This window comes from Vombatus ursinus, unplaced genomic scaffold, assembly GCF_900497805.2.
Source record: "Vombatus ursinus unplaced genomic scaffold, bare-nosed wombat genome assembly UNPS02011369.1, whole genome shotgun sequence".
Classification (NCBI taxonomy): Eukaryota; Metazoa; Chordata; class Mammalia; order Diprotodontia; family Vombatidae; genus Vombatus; species Vombatus ursinus.
The window spans coordinates 5740944-5762293 of record NW_020951147.1 but is presented as its reverse complement, the minus strand read 5'-3'; the positions used below and the strand labels follow the sequence as shown (position 1 = coordinate 5762293).

At 47.1% G+C, this 21350-nt stretch overlaps 1 protein-coding gene across 3 annotated transcripts; it reads left to right on the top strand.

Annotated features, from left to right (window-relative positions):
* The first annotated feature begins 3971 nt into the window (after positions 1–3971).
* Positions 3972–11908, top strand: SPDYC (speedy/RINGO cell cycle regulator family member C). 3 transcript variants are annotated; one of them, XM_027856339.1, is made up of 9 exons: positions 3972–4071; positions 5490–5601; positions 5735–5807; positions 8987–9180; positions 9470–9528; positions 10020–10105; positions 10229–10400; positions 10672–11041; positions 11688–11908. In XM_027856339.1, the coding sequence occupies exons 4-9, from the start codon at positions 9033–9035 to the stop codon at positions 11738–11740; spliced, it is 888 nt and encodes a 295-aa protein (XP_027712140.1). In that variant the 5' UTR covers positions 3972–4071; positions 5490–5601; positions 5735–5807; positions 8987–9032; the 3' UTR covers positions 11741–11908. The 3 variants fall into 3 exon arrangements, with proteins under 3 accessions (XP_027712140.1, XP_027712141.1, XP_027712139.1); XM_027856340.1 differs by lacking the exon at positions 5490–5601 and having other exon boundaries at positions 4045–4071; XM_027856338.1 differs by lacking the exon at positions 3972–4071 and having other exon boundaries at positions 5301–5601.
* Positions 11909–21350: the final 9442 nt, after the last annotated feature.

The following is a 21350-nucleotide window of genomic DNA, read 5'->3' as shown; positions in this document are numbered from 1 at the left end:
GGTTGATTATTTCCATTTTATCCTGAATCATATTTGTATGTGGTTGTTGACATGCTGTTTCCCCTTTGAGACTGTGAGTTTCTTGAGGGCAGAGACCGTCTTTTGCCTTTGTATCCTCAGTGCCTGGCACGTAGTAGGTGATTAATAGATGTTTATTGACTCACTGAATAAGGGATCTCCCACTTAGAACACCAGTATTCAAATTAAAGTTAGTGGATCATCTAAAACGGTGACTCTATACGCTCTTGCTACTGTCACCAAAGCAGTGGGAGAAGCCTGACAGGGCTTAGGACATTGCAGAGTTTTGTTTCATGGATTGCTATAGCCAGTTTCCTGGAGCTGTGCCAGGCCATACTCATGAGGGTTGGTTCCCGGGAAACTGGATCAGTTTGCAAGCAAAAAACTGGAAGCCCACTCAATGCCCATCAGTTGATGAATAAATTGTGGCCAGTAAGTGTCATAGAATATTACTGTGCCATAAAGAATAATGCATAGAAAGAATGCAGAAAAGTGTGAGAAGACTGACTTGAACTGATGTAGTGAAAGTAAACAGAACCAAGAACATTATACACACAGGGACTAATTGAGTGTTAATGGAAAGAACTACCCTGTCCTTCCCCCACCACAGTGAATGGTTGTCATGATCAAAGGAAAAAGAAACCTTTATGTACAAAAGTATTTACAGCAGCTCTTTTGGTGGTGGCAAAGAACTGGGAATTAAGAAGATAACCATCAATTGGGGGAATGGCTGAACAAGTTACAGTACGTGAATTTGATGGAATACTAGTGTGCTATAAGAAATGATGAAGGGGATGGTTTCAGAGGAACCTGAGAAGACCTATATGAACTGATGCAATGTGAAATGAGCAGAACCAGGAGAACATTGTACGCAGCAATATTGTGCAACGATCAATAGGAACGACTCAGTTCTTCTCGGCAATACAGTGATCCAAGACAATTCTCAAGAACTTATAATGAAAATGCTATCCACCTCCAGAGAAAAAACTGATGGAATCTGAATGCAGATTGAAGTATGCTTTTTAAACCTTTTTTGGTCTCTGTTTTCTTTTGCAACGTGGCTAATATGGAAACATGTTTTGCAGTACTTCACATGTCTAATCTATATCAAAGTACTTGCTTTCTCAAGGAGGTAGGAGAGGAAGAGAGTGAAGGGTAGAATTTGGAACTCAAAATTTTAATAAATGAATTTTAAATTTTTTATTGTAATTAAGAAAAAAAATAAAATGAGGGAAAACATTTAAAAAATAAACAAAATGGACAGAATAACCCTCCTATCGCCTCCTTCTCAGAGCTGCTGGGACAACAGTGTTTTACAAAGCCCTACAAAAATGGGCAGTTAGGTGGCATAATGGATAGAGTGCCAGGCCTGGAGTCAGGAAGAGTTGTCTTCCTAAGTTCAAATCTGACCTCAGACACTTACTGTGTGACCCTTGGCAAATTACTTACCCCTGTCTGCCTCAGTTTCCTCACTCTTAAAATGAGGTGGAGAAGAGAATGGCAAACCACTCCAATGTCTTTGCCCCAAATGGGGCCATGATGAGTTGAACACCACTGCATTGACTCAACAATAACAATGATAAAATAAAAATAGGAGCTATTACCCTCAGTGACCAGCTCTGGAGGATAGCTAGCCCTCCAGCTGCCTTGGCTAAATAGTGGCCAAGGGATGGGGACTGAACGTCCTTCCTGGGATCCATCAGCAGGGATCTCCCATTTCTTCCATGTCAGCCAACCATGAATAAGAACATTGAGAAGCATCCCTACAGGACAGCTAGGTGGCAGAGTGGATAGAGCACCGGCCCCGAAGTCAGGAGGACCCGAGTTCAAATCCAGCCTCAGACCAAACACTTGACACTAGCTGTGTGACCCTGGGCAAGTCACTTAACCCCAATTGCCTAAAAATTTAAAAAAAAAGAGAGAAGCATCCCCACTCTCAGTGGCTTATTCCCCTCAATTACTATACTCAGAGATTCCAAAGTTTTGATCTATAAGCAACAAAAAACAAACATTTATTAAGCACCTACCATGTGGCACTCACTGTCCTGGGGATATAAGAAAGACAGTCTTCCCTCAAGGAGCTCACAATCTATGGGGAAGATGACATGTAAACTCCTACGTACAAACAAGCTCTATACAGGATAAATAGGAGATCGTTAAAAGAGCAAAAGCAATGGAATTGAGAGGGGTTGGTTGGAAAGGCTTCCTGTAAGAGGTGGGATTTCAGGGGCAGCTAGGTGGCACAGTGGATAGAGCACCAGCCCTGAAGTCAGGAGGACCTGAATTCAAATCCGGCCTCAGACCAAACACTTGACACTTACTAGTTGTGTGACCCTGGGCAAGTCACTTAACCCCAATTGCCTAAAAAAATAAAAAATAAAAATAAAAAAAGAGGTGGGATTTTAGCTGAGACTTAAAAGAAGCCAGGGAAGCCAGTTGGCTGAGTTGAGGAAAGAGCATCCCAGGTAGAGATAGCTACTCAAAATGACTGAGTTGGGAGATGGAGTGCCTTGTTTGAGGAATGATCAGGAGGCCAGTGTCACTGGATTGAAGGGAAGGAGGGATAGGAGAAGGAGTGTGAAGTGTAAGAAGACTGGAAAGGTGGGGGAAGGGCTTTGAACACCAAACAGAGGATTTTTGATCTTTGATGTAATGAGGAGCCCCTGGAGTTTATCGAGTAGAGGGATGACATGATCACTTTGGTGGTTGAATGGAGGTTGGATCAGAATGGGGAGAGGCTTGAGGCAGGCAGACCCTCCAGAGGGCTCTGGCAACAGTCCAGGTATGAGGTGAGGAGGGCCTGAGTGGTGACAGTGTCAGAGGACAGAAGGGGGCATTTTCAAGAGATTTTGCAAATGTCGAATCAGTGGATCTCTGGCAACAGATTGGACATGGGGGGTGAGAGATAGTGGAGAGTTAAGGATGACTTCTAGGTGCCTAGCCTGGGTGACTGGGAGGACAGTTTAGGTTTAGGGGGAAAGAAAATGGGTTCAGTTTTGGGACACATGAGCTTAACGTGTCTACCATACATCTGGTTCTGATGTCTGAAAGGCAGTAGGAGATGTGCGACTGCAGACGAGAAGAGAGATCAGGGCTGGAGAAGTAGCTTCGAGAATCATCAGCATAGAGATGGTAATTATGTCCATGGGAACTGATGAGATCCCCAAGGGAAGCAGAGTGGAGAGACAGGAGAGGGCGCAAGACAGAGGCCTGTGACACACTACAGTCAGTGTGGTTGTTATCTGACCAAAGATCCAGCCAAGGAGTCTAGGAAGGAGTGGTCACATAGGAAGGAGGAGAACCAGGAGGCACCATGTTTTGAAAACCTAGAGAGGGGAGAATCTATGAGAGGACTGGCCATGTCAAAGGCTGCAGAGAAGTCAAGGACAATGAAGGCTGAGAATGGGCCATTGGACCTGGCGCCTCAGAGGCTCTAAGCAGAGACAGTAGCAGGCGGCACCTTGCTGCCCACCAAGACGTACTGTGAATCCCAGGACAGGAATGAGCATCCCTAACTCATGCCAGAGAAGGGACTTTCCCCAGACATAAAGGGAATGCTAGGAAGCCATTTTTGGAATTGCCGTATCACTGCCCAATATGGGGACCTTCATCACCCCGATATGGATGCAGGTTTGGAGGCCTGTGTCATCCTGCTCCCATCTCTGGAATCTGTTCTTTGATAAATTTTGTGAGTGTGTTTTTCCCTTTCTCCCTTCCCTAGTACAGACTCTAGGGTACTACTCAACTGGAAAGGCATTTGCTGAAGAAATTGAAATGAGTGAGACAAACTGGTTGAGTCTCCTAAATTTTAAATTCCTTAAATTCAGAGAGCTCCCATTCCAATTGCTGCATCTACTTTACTGATAAAAGATTCATCTTCTCTCTCTCTCCTTCGCCCCCCCATCTGTCTTTCTCTCTGAGCTCCAGGTTGGTGGCCACATCTGCATGCTAGAGTTCAGCCAAGGTAGAAGTGGGGATGGCATTGCTTTTTGCCCAGTGGAAATTCCAAGATTGAAGCCACTCCTGGTTAAAGTCCTCAGAAGTGCCAATGAGGTAGGTGAGGTGTAATGAGACAGTATATCCTCCCACGCCATGATTGGAAAATTGGGAGGCAGGACAGAAATGGGAGCTGTCCTTGGGCAAAGTCTTCTGGGAGTGTTCCTCCTCTTGGGAAGTTTAGATGTGTAAACTCAGAGGAGAGCAAGGCCCTGGGTTGGGCGTGGAGATGCTTGACCTTTTAAGTGAACTGGCAGGCTTTCTCTTGGGAAATCTCTAAGACAGAGGTGTCAAACTCTCACTGAGTGGGGCTGAACCAGATAAATTGCAATTGGGAAATGTTTAATAAAATAAATAAAAACACAATAAATAATGTGAATTTGTGGTTTTCTAAATCAATGCATGGCCACAGGGATCCCTTTCTCCTCAAGTTTGACACTATTGGACTGCAAGATGCTTCATTAGCTTTCTCTTTCAAGTAATAACAACGAATTAAGCCATAACGTGAGTGTTTGCTGGTAGGCCAAGCAGAGAAAATGGAGATAAATATCTTCCTGAGAAAATGAGACCTGAGCTCATCAAAATTAGGAAGTTTTCCTGGTAGAAATTCCAAGTTGGTACAAAATATGGGCCAAATTTATACTAAGTTGAAGAAATAATATCTGTAATGTTTCTTTTGCATTTAATAAAGTCCATCTTGAGCCTACCAGAACACTGGCCAAAGTAGGGGGCTAACACCTGCCGTGGTTAGCACAAACAGGTCAAGCTATCTGCTGCAGAAACATCTGTCCTAGACACTCCACCCTCCGAAACTGTTTCTATGCTTGGGAAACATGACGCTCTTCCCCGGTCAGTCTGCGAATATTGATTAAACACCTACTTTGTGCCAGGTACTATACTAAACATTGGAGATACAAAGAAAGGTGAAAACATAGTTCCTGCCCTCATGGAGCTCCAAGTCTAATGGGGGGGGGCACTTGCAAACAAGGTGCAAAGAAGATAGATACCGGTTGGATTGGACAGAATATCAGAGGGAAAGCATTAGCATAGAGGGTGATGAACAGCGCCTGTTGTTCAGAATATCCTTTCCAGCCTGAAGACCATTCTCAAAAGTGAAGTGGTTATGCCTTCTCTCTTGGTTCAGCTGTAATTGCTTCCTACCCTAAGCGGCCACTGCACGCTGCCTTGGATTCTACAGTTTCCCCCCCACCGAGCTGGAAAATAAATCTTTTTGTTGTTATTGTCGCCTTTACTTTTCCTTCATCTCATTTCCTGATGCTGTTGATACGAATCATGCTGCCTGACAACAGTGGGTGGCAGAAGGAAATAGAAAAGGGGCCCTTAAACCAGACGTGAGAGTCCCTGGGGGCTGCATGGTGACTTAGGAAACCATAAACCCACATTTTCTATGTTCTCTTAGATTTCTACTTATTTTCAGTTTTTTCCAATTACATTTTAACCTGGCCGCCTGTTAGACACCTTTGCTCCGCAACATCGAAGGAAACTACCTTGCCAAGGACAAAGGGCAGACGCAGTGAAAGCAGGCTGTAGAAGATGCCAACTCTTTCTCAGGGCCACGTTTTGTCGGTACAATCACTCACTCATGTTTGAGTTTTGTTTTTTTTTTTTTTTGGTTTGTTTTTGTTCTCTCTACAGAATTGTACTCATTTCAATGAACTGACCAATCAGTAAATAAATATTTGTCTCCTTCCTTCATCAGAATGGAACTTAAGAAATCACTTTGGAGCTGGGTGAGCCTGGAGGCCAATTAAGACCTCATTAGAACAGTTCAGGTGAGAGGTGTTGAGGGCCTGGACTGATTAAGGCGAGAGCTGCCCTGGAGGTAAAACAGCCACCAGCTTGGACACTGGAGGTGAGAGAGGGAAGAGTAGAGCACCACACCACGTTTGCAAACCTGAGTAACTGTAAGGACTGTGCTCCCTTCAGGTGACATTTAATTAGGGACATTTGGATAAGGGATGGGTTCTTAGGGGAAGTGTTGATGAGTCTGCTTGGACTCGTTAAGTTTGAGCTGCCTGTGGGAAATCCAGCTGACAGTGTCTAATGGGTGGCCTTTGAGCTCCGGAGAGACTTCTGGGCTGGCTCTAGGACTCTCTTTCACGGAGATGGGAGTTGAACCCCTGGGAGCTGATGAGAGGGACCTCTGTTTCTGAATCCCTTTATCCCTTCCCGCTGGGTGAGCCATCCCCTCTAACGGCAATTTTAAAAGAAAGGGGGAGAAGGGAAGCAGTTTAGCAAAACTAATTAACCTGTTGGTCTCCTCATCTGTAAAAAGTTGTTGTTCAGTCATATCCGACTCTTTGTGACCCCATTTGGGGTTTTCTTGGCAAAGATACTGGAGTGGTTTGCTATTTCTTTATCCAGCTCACGTTACAGATGAGAAAACTGAGGCCAACAGGGTTAAGGGACTTGCCCAGGGTCACATAGCTAGTAATGGTCTGAGGCTGGATTTGAACTCAGGAAGATGAGTCTTCCTGATTCCCGGCCCAATGCTCTACCCACTGTGGCTCCACCTAACTGCCTTGTCAAAGGAGTAGGTTGCCCTCAGATGCTTTCTGGAGTCCTTTCCATCTCAAGCTTCATGATCTCATAATTAGAGAAATAAAGCAGGGAAGGGGACAGGCATTTATTAAGTGCCTACTATGTTCTAGGCAGGATGCCAAACGCTTTTCAAATACTATCTCATGAACCCGTGTCTGGGCCCAACTCTTCCCAGAAGGGAGGGAGACGTTTTTTCAACTCTTCCAAGTATTGTCATTACAATTGTTCAAGTTCAACTTCATTTTTTTTTTGTTCTGTGTACAGAATTGTAATCATTCACTGAACTGATCCATCAATCAATAAATATTTGTCCAGTATCTGCTATGTGCAGATACTGCACAAATAAGTTCTCAAAAATAAGCTCTCAAAAAATTTACATTCAATCACTGTGCAATCTCATTTTGCAAACGAGGAAACCGAGGCCCAGAGCAGAAGTAACAGCCAAGGTTGTGTCTTAGGTGGAATTCGAATCCAAGTCTTTAGGCCCCAAGCCCTTCTAGATTGTAAGGGAGACATACTACCCATCATATCACACACTAGACCCTGGGGAAATTAGACAACTTTTCCTCTCCCCAACCCACTCCCAGCTTACATTCCACTGAGGAGGGTTAAAGTGGATATGAGTAAATAGAATAAAGGTAGACATTTCTAACAAGTGAGTGAGGAAAGGCCTCCTGCAGGTTGGTCCCTGAGCTGGTGATTCTAAGGATCCCTGCCATGCCAGATGAGGGGCATTATTTGCTTGCAGACCTCCACTTTTGGGAGGCCCTCCCAACACAGACCATTCCAATTTGGGGATTAATTAATCCCTAATTATTAGGTTGGGCCTTTTTTTTTTTTTTTCTGACCTCAAGCCTCCATTTACTTCTGTGAAATTTCCTGATTGCTGATTTTGCCCTCTAAAATATCCTAAATAAACCTGACATCCCCCACAGGATAGCCCTTCAGACCTTCAGGCAGCCCCCCTCGGTCTCCCCTAGTCTTCTCTTCTCCGGGCTAAGTAAACATCCCTCTTTTCTTCCTTTGTTCCTCAGAGATCTCTGCTTTCCAGGTCTCCTTTATTGCTGTCTTCCATTGTTAGAGTATAAGCTCCTTGAGGTCAGACATCATCTTGTTTGCTTGTATTTGTGTCCCCAGTGCTTAGTAAATGTTTTCTGACCGTCTCTGTCTTTTTTTTTTTTTTTTTGAGGCAGTTGAGGTTAAGTGACCACACACAGCTAGTAAGTGTCTGAGGCCCGCTTTGAACCCAGATCCTCCTGACTCCAGGGCCGGTGCTCTCTCCACTGTGCTGCCTCTGTCTGACTCTCTGGGGAGATGGATGATAAATCATCTTGAAGCTCAGTTTCCTCATCTGTAAAAAATGAGAGGGTTGGACTCCATACCCTCAAAATTCCCCTTCTTCTCTAATAAGAATTGCTAACATTTATGTAGGATTTGAAAGTTTGCAAAAAAGGTTTGATTCTCACAATAATCCTGTGAAATAGGTGCTAGTATTATCTGTGTTTTACTGATGAGGAAACTGAGGCAGAGAGGTTAAGTGACTTGCCCTGGGTCACCACAGTGAGCTAGTGTCCGAGGCAGGTTTTGAATCCAGGCCCACCTGATTCCAGGTCCTGTGGATTGCCCCCAGGCCTCAGGCTGATTCCATCCACCTTCTGCCCTCCCAGTTCCCAACCCGAAGGAGTTTATCCAAGGGGAGGGGGGGAGGTGGGCTCTTATCCTATCCAGCCAAGTCAAAATCACTGGAGGGCAATAGGCTAGGTTCCACACCTACCTTGGCCCTAGGCACCTTGGTAACAGACAGCTAGGTTCCACCTCATCTGGCTCCGTACTCTTCAGTTAGATGAGCTACCTGCCTGTGACTAGGCCCCAATCCATTCCTCCAGGGGTCTGGAGTGAGTGAGGGGTGAGAAAGAGGAGAAAAAAGTCTCTCCAGGAAGATTGTAGGAACCTTGGAAAGGTTGATTGGTGGCTGGGCCTACCTGTAGGGGGTGGGCGTGGGGAGGGGCTGAGCCCTTATAGAGAGGAGTTGGGGGTGGGGGAGGGATAAGCTGTGGGTAATCACCTTGTTCAGGTGAGTCAGTTTCTCTCCATCCTCTCCCTGGGAGTGTATGGGGGGAGGGGCGGGAACGGTGAGGGTGAGGGTGAAGGTCTGTCGTTAGCCTCCCCCGGCTGGTGCGGCCAGATAGGATGGGTTTGTTGGGCACAGAGAAAGCTTTCCCTGCTGGCTCTGGGGGTGGGGCTCCGGGAGAGGGAATCAGTAGCCTCTTGAAACCCAGAGCCCACCCCAGGGGCAGGTGCCGCAGGGGTTGAGGGGTTCTACCACCAGCTTGTTCCTGTCCTCCAGCCCTTCTCCCCCTAGATCCAGAAGGGAGGCTGAGGCTTGCGTTCTGCCTCCTCTTTTGGACAGGTCTTGTATCCCCTTTCCATCCTTCCTTCCTTCCTTCCCTCCTGCTATGATGATAAACCTGATGAACCGAGGCCTGGAGTCCGCTGCCGTCCTTCCTGCGGTCACCAGTTGGGTGAAGCCAGGGGTCTGGGCTGGCACTGGGCACCTCCCCTCCCGCCAGCTCCAGGAGGTGCAGGCCTTCCTTAACCTTCTAGGTGAGAGGGGGTGGGATATGACAGGCGTCCTGGCTGGCTGGCATCAGGGGTCCCCTAGGAGGGCCAGGACTGGGGGTGAGCTGGCAATGGCTGGGTCACAGCTTTGCCCACTGGCCAAGGATGGGGTTTAATCTCATTCTTCCCTTGCCCCGGGGCGCATCCACCTCCCATATTGGCCCTGGGCTGAACTCACTCTTACCTGCCTGGGTAAGGGGGCTCCCAGGGTGGAGATATTAACCTTGTATGGGGAGGGGACTGATTCCTCTTTTCTCTGCCTCCCCCTCCCCAGAGGACAGCTACCTACAGCAATTCTTTGCCACCGATCTATGCTTTCAAATCTCTGATAAGGTGTGTGCATTTAAGCTTGGGGGGGGGGGGCAGTTCCAGCTGTGGAGGCTTGGGCTCCTGGAAGGACTAGGGGGTTGTGTCCTCATTGAATTAGTGGGGACACCTGCAAACGTGATCACCCCCCCCCCACCATTTATTCTCACTAAAATCACTAAAAGCAGCGAGGCATTGACCTGGCAGCATGCATTAAGCATCCATTCTGTACCAGGCTGGGGATGCAGATACCCATGACAGTCCAGTCCCTGCCTTAACGCTTAACTGGACCCGCCAATCCAAAGGGACTTCCCTGAGTGAGCACTTGTTCAGCACCTGCTCTGTGCCCTGCAGCAGGAATAAAAGAAGAGAAGAGTGGCAGCCCTGGCCTGCCCTGCCCTGCCCTGCAAGGGGGTTACCTGAGGTCTAAAGGGAGAGAGAAGTGGGGCCCACTGGGGACTAACTGAAGCGCACTGAGAGGACTAGAGGCCGACGCTCCTATTTCTGTCTCTGTGCAGTATCTCTTGGCAATGGCCCTGATTTATTTCCAAAGAGCTGGCCTGCAGCTCAGTGAATATACCCACAGCAACCTCTTCTTAGCCCTGTAAGTAAGAGGGGTGAGTGTGGGGGCAGGGAGAGAGGCTAGCAAAGGGGCCGTTTAAAGACAACATTCCTAAAATCATGCTTGTGTTGGCTTTGTTCCTGTGACCCCTGGTGGGTGCCGCAGGTATCTAGCCAATGACATGGAGGAAGACGGAGAGGACCCCAAGTATGAGATTCTGCCCTGGGCCCTGGGCCGGGGCTGGCGGAAGCTCGTGCCCAGCTTCCTTCGTCGGAGGGACCAGCTGTGGGCCCGGATGGGCTACCGGGCAGCTGTGAGCCGGCACTGTTGTGAAGAGGTGAGGGAATCATGGGGTACCCAAGCTGGGGGGGGGCCTCGGAACGTAGGACCTGGGGTGTCAGAGCTAGGGGGAACCTTGGAAATCTAGCCTAACTCCATTTTATACTTGGGGAAACTGAGGCTTAGAGGGGGGAAGGGACCTGGATAAAGTAGAGAATCCAGGCCCTCTGACTTCTAGATTCACTCTGAGCCCTCCCAGAGGCAAATGAGAACAGCTTCCCCTCCCCTATCCCCAGAATGCTTGGGCTACTGATCTTGTCTTCTTTCAGGTCATGGCAAAGGAACCATCCCACTGGGCCTGGACCAGGGAACGGCCTGCCCACCACGGGGGGGCTCGTCGAGGCTCCCCCCAGGGGGACCAGAGCTGTTCTGCCGTCATGTCCCATGTCTCAGATCTCTCTCCACTGGGCTGCTCTGTCTGTGGCTGCTGGGTCCGGTGGGGCCATTCTCCCTTTCCTCCCAAACAGCCATCCCCCAAACAGAACTCCCTTAAACAGCGCCCCCCCCAGCAGCAGTCCCCCAAACGGCCTCCTCCAACTCGGTCCCTTCCTGCTCTTTCATTGGCCCCTTGGCCCAGAAACTTTTTCCTCGTTCTCCCCCCAATGCTGCAGCTAGAACCTGGGACCTACACTTTGCAGAGTGAGTGTGGAGAAGACGGAAGACGGAAGGGGGAAGGTGGAAGGGGTGGTGTGTGTGGTTTTGGTTTTTGGGGGGTGAGGGGGATCTTGGGATCTGGGGTAACTGTCCACAGGAAACAGAGGTTTGGGAAAGAGAAAAGGGGGGAGGATGAGAGGTGTGCAGGCGATGGCCTCAGGAAGCTTCGGCCTTGCCTCCAGGATGTGGTACCTGTCTCAGATTCAAAACTTTTCCCACTCTGGATCCTAAGATCTTTCGAGAATGAACGTTACATCAACTCTGCTCTTGCCCACTTGCGTATACAATGTTTCTTCTCTTCATTGAGGACGTCTGTGTCTTTGGAAGGCACGCTTAGCTTTGTAGGAGCCCTAGTCCCTTCAAGTGTTCCCTCCTTCTGAGGCTGGTCCCTCTATGTTTTGTGAAGATGGTACATACCTGGGTCGGTAGACCGACCGTCTGCTTCTTGGGGGCAGGAGCTATTTCCTCCCCACGTTTATCTCTGTATCCCCAGTGCCTGGCACACAGATGTGTTTAGCAAATGCTTATTAAATTTAGAGTGGGAAAGGAGAGTGAACAGCGGGTCATCCTCCCTGGTGTTTGTAGCTCCTGCTTGGTGGGGCCGTCTCCTGACTCTCTCCTCTCCCCACAGTCCTGCCAGAGCTGGCTGCTGCCGCCTCCCCTGCTTCCTGGCAGTCAGGATGAAGAGCAGTTGGGACCAGCCTGCCGGCCCCTCTCCGCAGTCGCCCTTGTGTGGGGTGACTGCCCTCCCTGGCTCCAGCTGGTGTCACTGCTGCCCTCCTCCTCCCTTCTCCCCTCCAGCCTCCCAGTGATTAAGCATCAGCCTTCCTTTCTTGACACAACAGGGGTCCTGATTCCTTCTTTAATAAACTGGAGAAGAGACATTGTGTTTAGGGTTTGGTTTGACTCTTGGGGGACATTCGGAGGAGGAGGAGGTACAGTCTCACTGGGTTCCCCTACCAGAGATAGAACTAGGCCACAGGGCACCAAAAATGAGACCAGGAAGCTTGGCACCTAGTTAGCAAGACAAATTACTCAATATAGGAAGCTGTCAGCTGCCACCTGCCATTCTGGCCTCCTCCCTAACCCGTGGGCAAGCTCAGAGATGAGTCTTGGAACGCATCCATTTTAGCCCCCCTCCCTCATTTTACAGTTGAAACTGAGGCCCGGTCATACAGACAGTAAATGGCAGAGCTGAGATTCCAACCCAGGCCCTCTGACTTTAGAGTTAGGCCACTTTTCTTTGAATTACACTCATGGCTCCGGGCCTTCCCAAAGGACATGTGGCTATCGGCTTTGTAGCCTGCTCTGGAGATGATTCTTTCTTCCCCCCTGCCTGAATCATGAAGGCAGAGGCGCCCTAAATGACGGTATATCCAATTAAAATGAGCTGCCATCCCTCCCCATAATATGGTCTCATATCTCATATTTTCAGTGTATTTGTTTTTTCACAAAACGCTTTCCTCCTGGTAACTGTGAGGTATTGGCCTTTAGCCTGGAGAGAAGAATATGAAGGGTGTGGGGGATGGGATGGTAGTTGAGAAGCTGCCCCACTGTTGGGGGTGGAATAGCCTCAGAGGCCTGAGCTAGGAGCCACAGGGGAAGCTGCAGACTCCGGCCTACTGTTAACCGAATGATGTCCACTCAGTGTCTTGGGAACCACTTGAGGTCTCCAATTTGGGAAGACTGGATTTCTAGGATTGTAGAGAGGCACCTCCAGGGGCCATCTTGTCCAACCCCCTCACTTAGCAGGTGAGGAAACTGAGTCCCAGAAAGGTGAAGTCAATGTCGTACAGATGGTGGAGGTAGGAGTCGAGCTTGGATCCTTTGACTTCCAATCCAGCCCTTCTCATAGCATCCTGTCAGTAAGGAGTACAGAGGTTTTGAGAAGGGAGGAATGGAAGGGGGAGGGGTGTGGCTGGAGCTGGACCTTCCTGGCTGCAGGCGGGGGAGGGGATGAAAGAGGCTGAGCCAAGGTGAGTGGCAGTTGGGAGAGGCTGGAGGGGGCCTCGGAAGGAATGTGCCTGGCAGTCTTTGGCAAATCTTGGTTTATCCTGGTAGACGAGTTGGAGAAATAAGGCCTTGAGGCAGCAGAGGGGTGAGAGTACTGGGCCTGAAACTCGGGAAGACCTGAGTTCAAATTGTACCTCAGATGTGTGCAAACTGTGTGACCCTGGGCGAGTCACAACCTCTCAGCCTCAGTTTCCTCATCTGTAATTGAAAGGGCTTCTGGGGCCCTGCCTATCTCTAAATCTGTGATCTTATGTGGGCTGGTCAGGTGGCTTCATGGCTGTTTGAATGACCAGATGCAAAGAGATCCCTGCCTCCTATGGCTGCCTGCTTTCCATCAGGCCCTGCCCCAGGACTGTCTCCAGCAGCAAACTGTCTCGCTGTCTTTTGAGGACAAAATCACTTTCATCTCCTGCCTTGCAAAAGGCAAGACTTTTTTTTAAATTTACTTATTTTTAGTTTTCAACATTCACTTCCATAAGACTTTGAGTTCCAAGTTTTCTCCTCATCTCTCTCCTCTCCCCACCCCAAGACGACATGCAATCTGATATAGGCTCTACGTGTACATTCATATTTTTCACATTAGTCATGTGGTTAAGAAGAATTGGAACCAATGGGTGAAACCACGAGAAAGAAGAAACAAACGAAAAAAAAAGAGAGCAAATAGTCTGCTCTGATCTGCGTTCAGACTCCTAAGTTCTTTCTCTGGATGTGGACAGCATTATCCATCCTTTAGAGTTGTCTTGGATCCTTGCATTGCTAAGAAGAGATGAGTCTATCAAAGTCAGTCATTGCACATTGTGGCTGTTACTATGTACAATGTTCTCCTGATTCTGCTCATTTCACTCGGCATCAGTTCATATATCTCTTTCCATGTTTTTCTGAAGTCTGCCTGCTCATCATTTCTTATAGCACAATAGTATTCCATCACATTCATATAGCACAACTTGTTTAGCCATTCCCCAATTGATGGACATCCCCTCAATTTCCAATTCTTTGCCCCCACAAACAGAGCTGCTATAAATATATTGGTACATGTGGTTCCTTTTCCCATTTGTATGATCTCTTTGGGATACAGATCTAGAAGTGGTATTGCTGGGTCAAAGGGTATGTACATTTTTATAGCCCTTTGGGTATAGTTCCAAATTGCTCTCCAAAATGGTTAGATCAGTTCACAACTCCACCAACAATGCATTAGTGTTCCAATTTTCTCACATCTTCAGCATTAATCATTTTCCTGTTTTGTCATGTTAGCCAATTTGATAGGTATGACGTGGTACCTCAGAGTTGTTTTGATTTGAATTTCTCTAATCAATAGTGATTTAGAGGTTTTTTTTTTAATATAACTATAGCTTTAATTTCTTCATTTGTGTTCATATCTTTTGACCATTTATCAGTTGGGGAATGACTTGTATTCTGATAAATTTGACTCAGTTCTCTATATATTTTAGAAATGAGGCCTTCATCAGCAGAAAGCAAGGCTTTCACCTCTCTTGCTGCCTGCCAGCCTCCTAGGGGCAGCACACTCCTATCTCCTGGTACTGGCCCCCTCTATTCTCCTTCCTGCCCCACCCCAATTGTTTCCTCACTTCTGTCAATATCAACCCTAGGCCCCCTTCCGCTTCAGATCTGGCAAATGCCTGCCCAGTATTAACAAACTTATTTTATTTGAAACATTTTCCTTTTCTTTCTGTCTGTCTTGGGGCTCCCTCCTGACCCTAACCTTTCTCTCATCACTCTTTCCAGGACTGGCTCTGCTGTTACATGCTCTGATTCACAGGCCACGGTGAGGAAGTCAATAATCTTTGCTCCCTATTGCCAGTTCCCGTCTCTTGCTACCCATCTCTAACCATTCTTTTCTCCTGGAAGGTTCACACTACCCAAATTATCACCCAATCCAGATGCCCAGCCGCTTATCTAACACCTCCCAGGGCATCCTCTTTCCTCAGGGAGTTTAGGGCTTGGCTCACTCTCCAGTCTTTCCTCTCTATCTCCTGCCACACACACATTTTTTAACTTCTTTTTTCAATTGCATACATCTTGATGACTCCCCAGTTCCTTCTCTTCCTTCTCCTCCTCCCCACCTCAGCTGCCCCGAGAGATGATCCTACCCTCCATTTTACCATCATTCATAAATATTCCACTTCCTGGTCTGTCATCTTCCTTGATCTGGTCACAATCTGCGATCATCCCCGTCTTTGGCTGTGTCTGACATCCTCTTCTCTGTGTGACCTCCCCTACTCAGGCTACACTCTCCTCTTTTTTTTTTTGGTGAGGCGATTGGGGTTAAGTGACTTGTCCTTGGTCACACAGCTAGTGAGTGTTATGTGTCTGAGACCGGATTTGAACTCAGGTCCTCCTGACTCCAGGGCTGGTGCTCTATCCACTGCACCACCTAGCTGCCCCTCTCTTTTCTCCATCTCAAAACACTTGGCGAACCAATTCAGGTCTCCACTACCCTTAATCTCAAATGCATTGCCAAGGACAGCCAGGTGGTGCAGCGGACAGAAAGCCTGGCCTTCAGTCAGGAGGACTCATCTTCTCAAGTACAAATCTGGCCTCAGACACGAGCTGTGTGACTCTGGGTCACACTTCATCGTCTTTGTCTCAGTTTCCTTGTCTGTAAAGTGAGCTGGAGGAAGAAATGACAAACCACTCCAGTATCTCTGCCGAGAAAACCCCAAATGGGATCACAAAGTCAGACACGCCTGAAATGACTCAATACAACAGTAACAAATAGCCATTGCCCCCTTGTCCTAGAACTGATCACAGCTGGCCAGATCCCCAGTCCTGGACTGCCCTTCCATCTGCCTCCTTGGCTTCCATTCCTGCTGGTGAATGGAGCTGGAGGAAAGCAACTGCCCGCCCCACAAATTTATCTAATCTTAATTGGCCGTAAGTGCCCCAAGGCAAACATCCTATACTTTTCCAATTGATTTGCTCTCTCCCTCTCCCCAGCTGCTGTTTCAAAAGTTCCCAGCTGTCCTCAAACCTCCCACCCTAGCCTTCCCTCACTCTTTTGGTTGAGAATCTTGCCTCATACTTCCCTGATATTTGTGTTTCTTCCTTTGTTCTCCAAGAGGACCAATGACCTCACCAGGGCCTTGCCTGGACTTGTTCGTGAGTTGGATTTAAGTGAGGTGGAGCTGTGCAAAGTCATCAGCCTCACTTTCTCCAGGTGAGTGGTGATGGCCCAGGATGCAGTGGGTGACTTTAGCCTTTCTGGCTTGAGGTCTTAAAGTTGGGGCTACCTGAGGACAGCTCCCCCTTTCTCTCTTTTTGTCATACGTCATTCCAACAATTTCCCTCACTACCCCTTTCGCTCTGGTTGCGCATGAAAAGGGGGCCCTTCTCCTGGCCAGGACCTCCTACTCTTATTACTTTCCCTCTCAACCTCTCCAGCATATTTGTCCCTCTTTCACCCCTGGTTTCTCACTAATCTTCAATCCTCTCTCTCTATGGGCTCCTTAGCTTCTGCCTTCAAATGTGATCATAAAAAAATTCTTCCCGTGATCCCTACCACCATTAACTCCTTGAGAAAGCTGTCCGTACTCACTGCCCTCTCCACTTCCTCTCTTCTCACTCTCTTCTAAATTCTGCAATCTGGTTTCCGACTTCTTCTTTCAACTGAAACTGCTCTCTCCATAGTTACCAAAGATTTCCTAATTGCCAAATCCATGGCCTTTTCTCCATCCTGACTCTTGATATGCCGCTCAGCAGCCTTCGACACTCTTAATCACCTGTGTTCTCTCTCCTTTCAGACAACTCTAACTGGATGTCTTGTAGACCTCTTAAACATAACACGTTCCAAACCACACTCATTATCTTTTTGCCTCAAACCCTCCCTGTCTCCCTATTACTATTGAGGGCACTACTATCCTCCCAGCCCCTGAGGCTCACAGACTTGGTGTCATCCTAGACTTTCCACTTGTACTTAACCCATATGTCAAATAAACCAAATTGTGATATTTCTACTTTTACAACATGTCTCATATACATCCCCTTCTTTTCACTCTCCTAGCTACCACCTAGGTCCAGGTCCTCATCACCTCCGGACTATTGATACACCTTCTAACCCGGTCTCCTGGGCCCAAATCACTGCCCCACCCCCCACTCCAGTCTGTGCTCTGTTCAGTTTGCAAAATGATTTTCCATGGCTTCACATCCCAACTCACTTTCTACAGGAAGCCTTCCCCAATCCATCTTAATTCTGGTGCCTTCTCTCTTTTAATTATTTCCTGTTTATCCTGTATATATCTCACTTTGCATATATTTGTTTACATGTTGTCTCCCCAATTAGGCTGTAACCTCCTTGAGAGCAGAAACAATTTTGGCCTTTTTTTGTATCCCCAGTGCTTAGCGCAGTGCCTGGCACATCATTGGAGCTTAATAAATGTTTATTGATAGATTGATTTTCCTAAATTGCAGGTCTGACCACGTTCATCCCTCCTGGTCAATGAGCTCCGGTAGCAAACCCCACTCCCCCCCAACCCCCGTCTGTGAGTTAAAGCTTTTCCCAGATTGCTCCCTTCCTACCTTTCTAGTCTCCTTGTACCTTATGCCTTCCTACGTACTCCATGATTCAGCAACACTGGTTTCCTTGCTTGACTATGATACTCCATCTTCTGACTGTGTCCGTTTGCAATGACCATCTCCCATACTTAGAACCTTCTGCCCCTCTCATTGCTTTGTCTTAGCTTCCTGGCTTCCTTCCAGGTATTCTTCCACTCCAGAAATTCTGCCTTCTGAGGAAGGTCTTTTCCAGGAAGGAAGTTAGTGCCTTCCCCCCAGAATATATTCTATTTACTCTGTATATTTATCTTGGATATACCTAGTTATTTACATTAAACTATAACCTCCTTGAGGACCAGCTCAATTTTTGCCTTTCTTGGAATCCCCAGGCCTTAGCACCATTGCCTGGCACATAGTAGGTATTTAATCAATGCTTGTTGACTCACTAATGGTTCAATGTCAACTTGGACAGAGGTATATAGTAAGGAGTTCCAACCATCTGTGTTTGAACATTAAACATTTTTATCAATGATTAGGAAGAGGTCTGATGGCTTCTCAGTAACCTTTGCTGGTTCCTACCAGGAGGGTTCTGTCCCAGGCCCTGGGCTTTCTCTCACTCAATGAGCTCTTGAGCTCCCAGGGCCTCAATGATTGTCTCTGTGCAGGTGACTCCCAAGTCTGCGTATCGAGCCCCGGTCTCTCTCTTGAGCTCCAGTCTGGCATCATGAATTGCACATTGGACTTTCCAAGCTGGAGTCCCAGAGGCAACTCAAATTCAGCGTATCCAAAGCCAAACCTCTTATCTTCCTCCCTTCCCCAAACCCTCCCCTCTTCTAGACTTCCCTATTATTGTCCAAGTTGCCGCCGTCTTCCCAGTCACTGGGTTCACCACCTCAGGAAGGTCCTTCACTCACTCCCACATCCACCACACAATGGCCAAAGCTCATCTTCTACCTTCACTACGTCTTGGGTTCCACCTCTTGGCTCCAGCACTAGATCCAACGTCCTCATTCAAGCCCTCCTCACCTCTCACCTCACCTCCTGCTAGACCTTCTTTGGACTCTGTGTCTCAAGTCTCTTTCCTCTCCACTCCATCCTTCACATAGACATGTGCCACGGAGACCTGAGTCTGACCACATCCTTGCCCTGATCGGTAAATGCCAATGGATCTCTGTTACCTTCAGAATCAAATACAAACTTGGGGCATTTACAGCCCTTTGTAACTCGACTCCAATTAGTCTTTCCAGCCTTCTTGCACATTACTTTCTTCCGTGTCTTTTTCAGTCCTGACATAGTGGCCTGATTACTTTTCCTGAAATGCTCCAACTTTCATCTCCATGACTCTGCACAAGTTTGACCCCGTGCCTGGAATGCATGTTAGACTCTAGTCTACAACGCACCCAGGCCCCACCTCTTATCTTTCCTGATTCTCCTACCAGCTGTTGGCCCACCCTCCTACAATGACCTCCTATCCCTTTCACATGAGAGAGGCAGTATGATATCTGAACAGAGTCTGGAAGACCTAAGCTTAAATTGGGTTCTGCCTTTGAGCACAGAATACTAACTGTGTGACCCTGGGCAAGTTACTTAATCTCTCAGGCTCCTAGGTAACTCTCTAAGACTGTGGGTGACCAAGAAGGTGTTGACCTGCATTAATGGAGGGAATTTCCTCACCTGGGAGCTCTCTATATCAATACAATCACAATTTTTAGAAATATAAAATACAATTTTAATATATAAGCATTTTTATATGCCTGTATTTTATATGCATGATAGAATGTAAGCTCCTTGAGGGCAGGAACTATCATGTTTATCTTTGCATTTCCAGAGCCTAGCATTGAGCATGGCATACTTTAGGAGCCCAATAAATGCTTGTTTGATTGAAGAAGTTGTAAATGGAACTCATGACATTTTTAGATGAGACAATATTGGGAGGAACAGCTGGAGTGAATTGGTAGAATCAGGATCCCAAAAAAGTGTGACCCAACTGGAACACAGGGCTTCATGAAATGAGATTCTTTTAGATCACACGCACAGTTTAACGCTGTAGTTAACCAATCAACAAGCATTTATTACATACCTCCTATGGGCCTGGCACTGTGCCAAGCAAAAATAGTCCCTGCTGTCAAGATGGTTACATTCTAATGGGGGAGACATCACATACGAGGGAGTAAGTGGAATGATGCCTTATGGGAAAGGCACTAGCAGCTGGAAGGTCTGAATTTAAACCATCAGTCTAGTAAGTAGGGGAGACTTGGATGGACAAGTCTTTGGATAAAAAATTTCGGCATCTTTGTGACCACAGGTACAATACAAGTCAACAGTGTGATGATATCACCAGAAAAGTTGGTGTGATCTCGGCACCAGCACTAAGAGAATCTGAGTCCCCCCTCACCTCCCCAACCCAGGGGTGAGGTCACAGTTTTGTCGGGTTCTGCGGTGGGCAGGTCATGTAGGAGATCTAGTATTCAGATCTGAGATCCATATTTAGGAAGGACTTTGAAAACTTGGGATGTGTCTGACCGGGATAACCAAAATATCCAGGGTCCTCAAGCTGTGCCTGGCACACAGTAGGCACTTACTAAGTAAGTGCTTGTCTATTGACACAGGGATCAATGCTTGGAAATGAGGATGTTTAACCTGAAGACTTGGTGGGAAATGTGAGTTACCATTTCCAAGCATTTGAAAGGCTGTTATAGGGAAAGGGAATTGGATTTGTTCAGTCCAGATGCAAAGGCTAGACTTGGGAGTACTGAAGCGGGGTGAAGTGGGGTGTTATAAAGAGGTTTGATGCCAAGAAAACCTTCCTATAAAATAGATATAAGACAAAATCAAAGCTATCCCTACCCTCAAGGATCTTATATATTCTATTGGATGCCTCTAGAGGCAAAGGTAGAATGAAATAGGCAGGTCCCCTTCAATTGGGGTTTTCAAGAGACTGTAGGACGATGACTCTCTGGAGATGCCTGTGGATGATGATGATGATGATGATGATGATGATGATGATGATGATGGAGGATTACAAAGAACCATCATAGGCACCTAAGTAGAGAAATGAGAAGATACTTCCATCACACTTCTTTTTAGAGGTACTACATTGCTTCATACTTTTTCAATTCGTTGGTCAGTTTTCTTCATTTTAAAAAAATCTTCCTCTTTTAAAAAAAATATCATTTGTTACATGGGATGGCTCCTTGAGAGATGGGAATGTGGGAGGGATACTGTAAGAAATACTGGTGGTGTAAAAAACAAGATATCACTAAAATTTTATTTTAAAATAATAATAGATGAGAGCTATTAGTACAGGGTTGTTGTTTAGTTGTTTTTTTATCAGTCATGTCTGACTCTCCACGATCCCATTTGGGGTTTTCTTGGTAGAGATACTGGAGTAGTTTGCCATTTCCTCCTGAAGCTCATTTTGCAGATGAGGAAACTGAGGCAAAGAGGGTGAAGCTACTTACCCAGAGTCACACAGCTAGTAAGATTTGAATGCAGGAAGAGGAGTCTTCCTGATTGCATGCCCAGCTGTCTCTATCCTAGCTTCCCGTTAGTATAGGGTTAGAGAGGGCAATGGCAAAAAACTCCAGTTTCTCTGCCAAGAAAACCCCAAGTGGGATCACAAAGGGTCAGGCACAACTGAAAAACAACCAGCACATTAGTACAGGGAACTCCTGGATGAGGACATTCCCTCCACCAACTCAAGTCTCAGAGAGCTGCTTGGAGACTGGAAGTGACTTCCCCAGGGGTCACAGAGTCATTAGTATCAGAAGTG

Excerpts from the sequence above, each read along its gene's own strand:
- SPDYC (XM_027856339.1), top strand. The coding sequence starts at position 9,033 with ATGATGATAAACCTGATGAACCGAGGCCTGGAGTCCGCTGCCGTCCTT. Across the intron at positions 9,529-10,019 it reads GCTTTCAAATCTCTGATAAG|TATCTCTTGGCAATGGCCCT; the intron begins GTGTGTGCATTT and ends GTCTCTGTGCAG. Across the intron at positions 10,401-10,671 it reads GCCGGCACTGTTGTGAAGAG|GTCATGGCAAAGGAACCATC; the intron begins GTGAGGGAATCA and ends GTCTTCTTTCAG.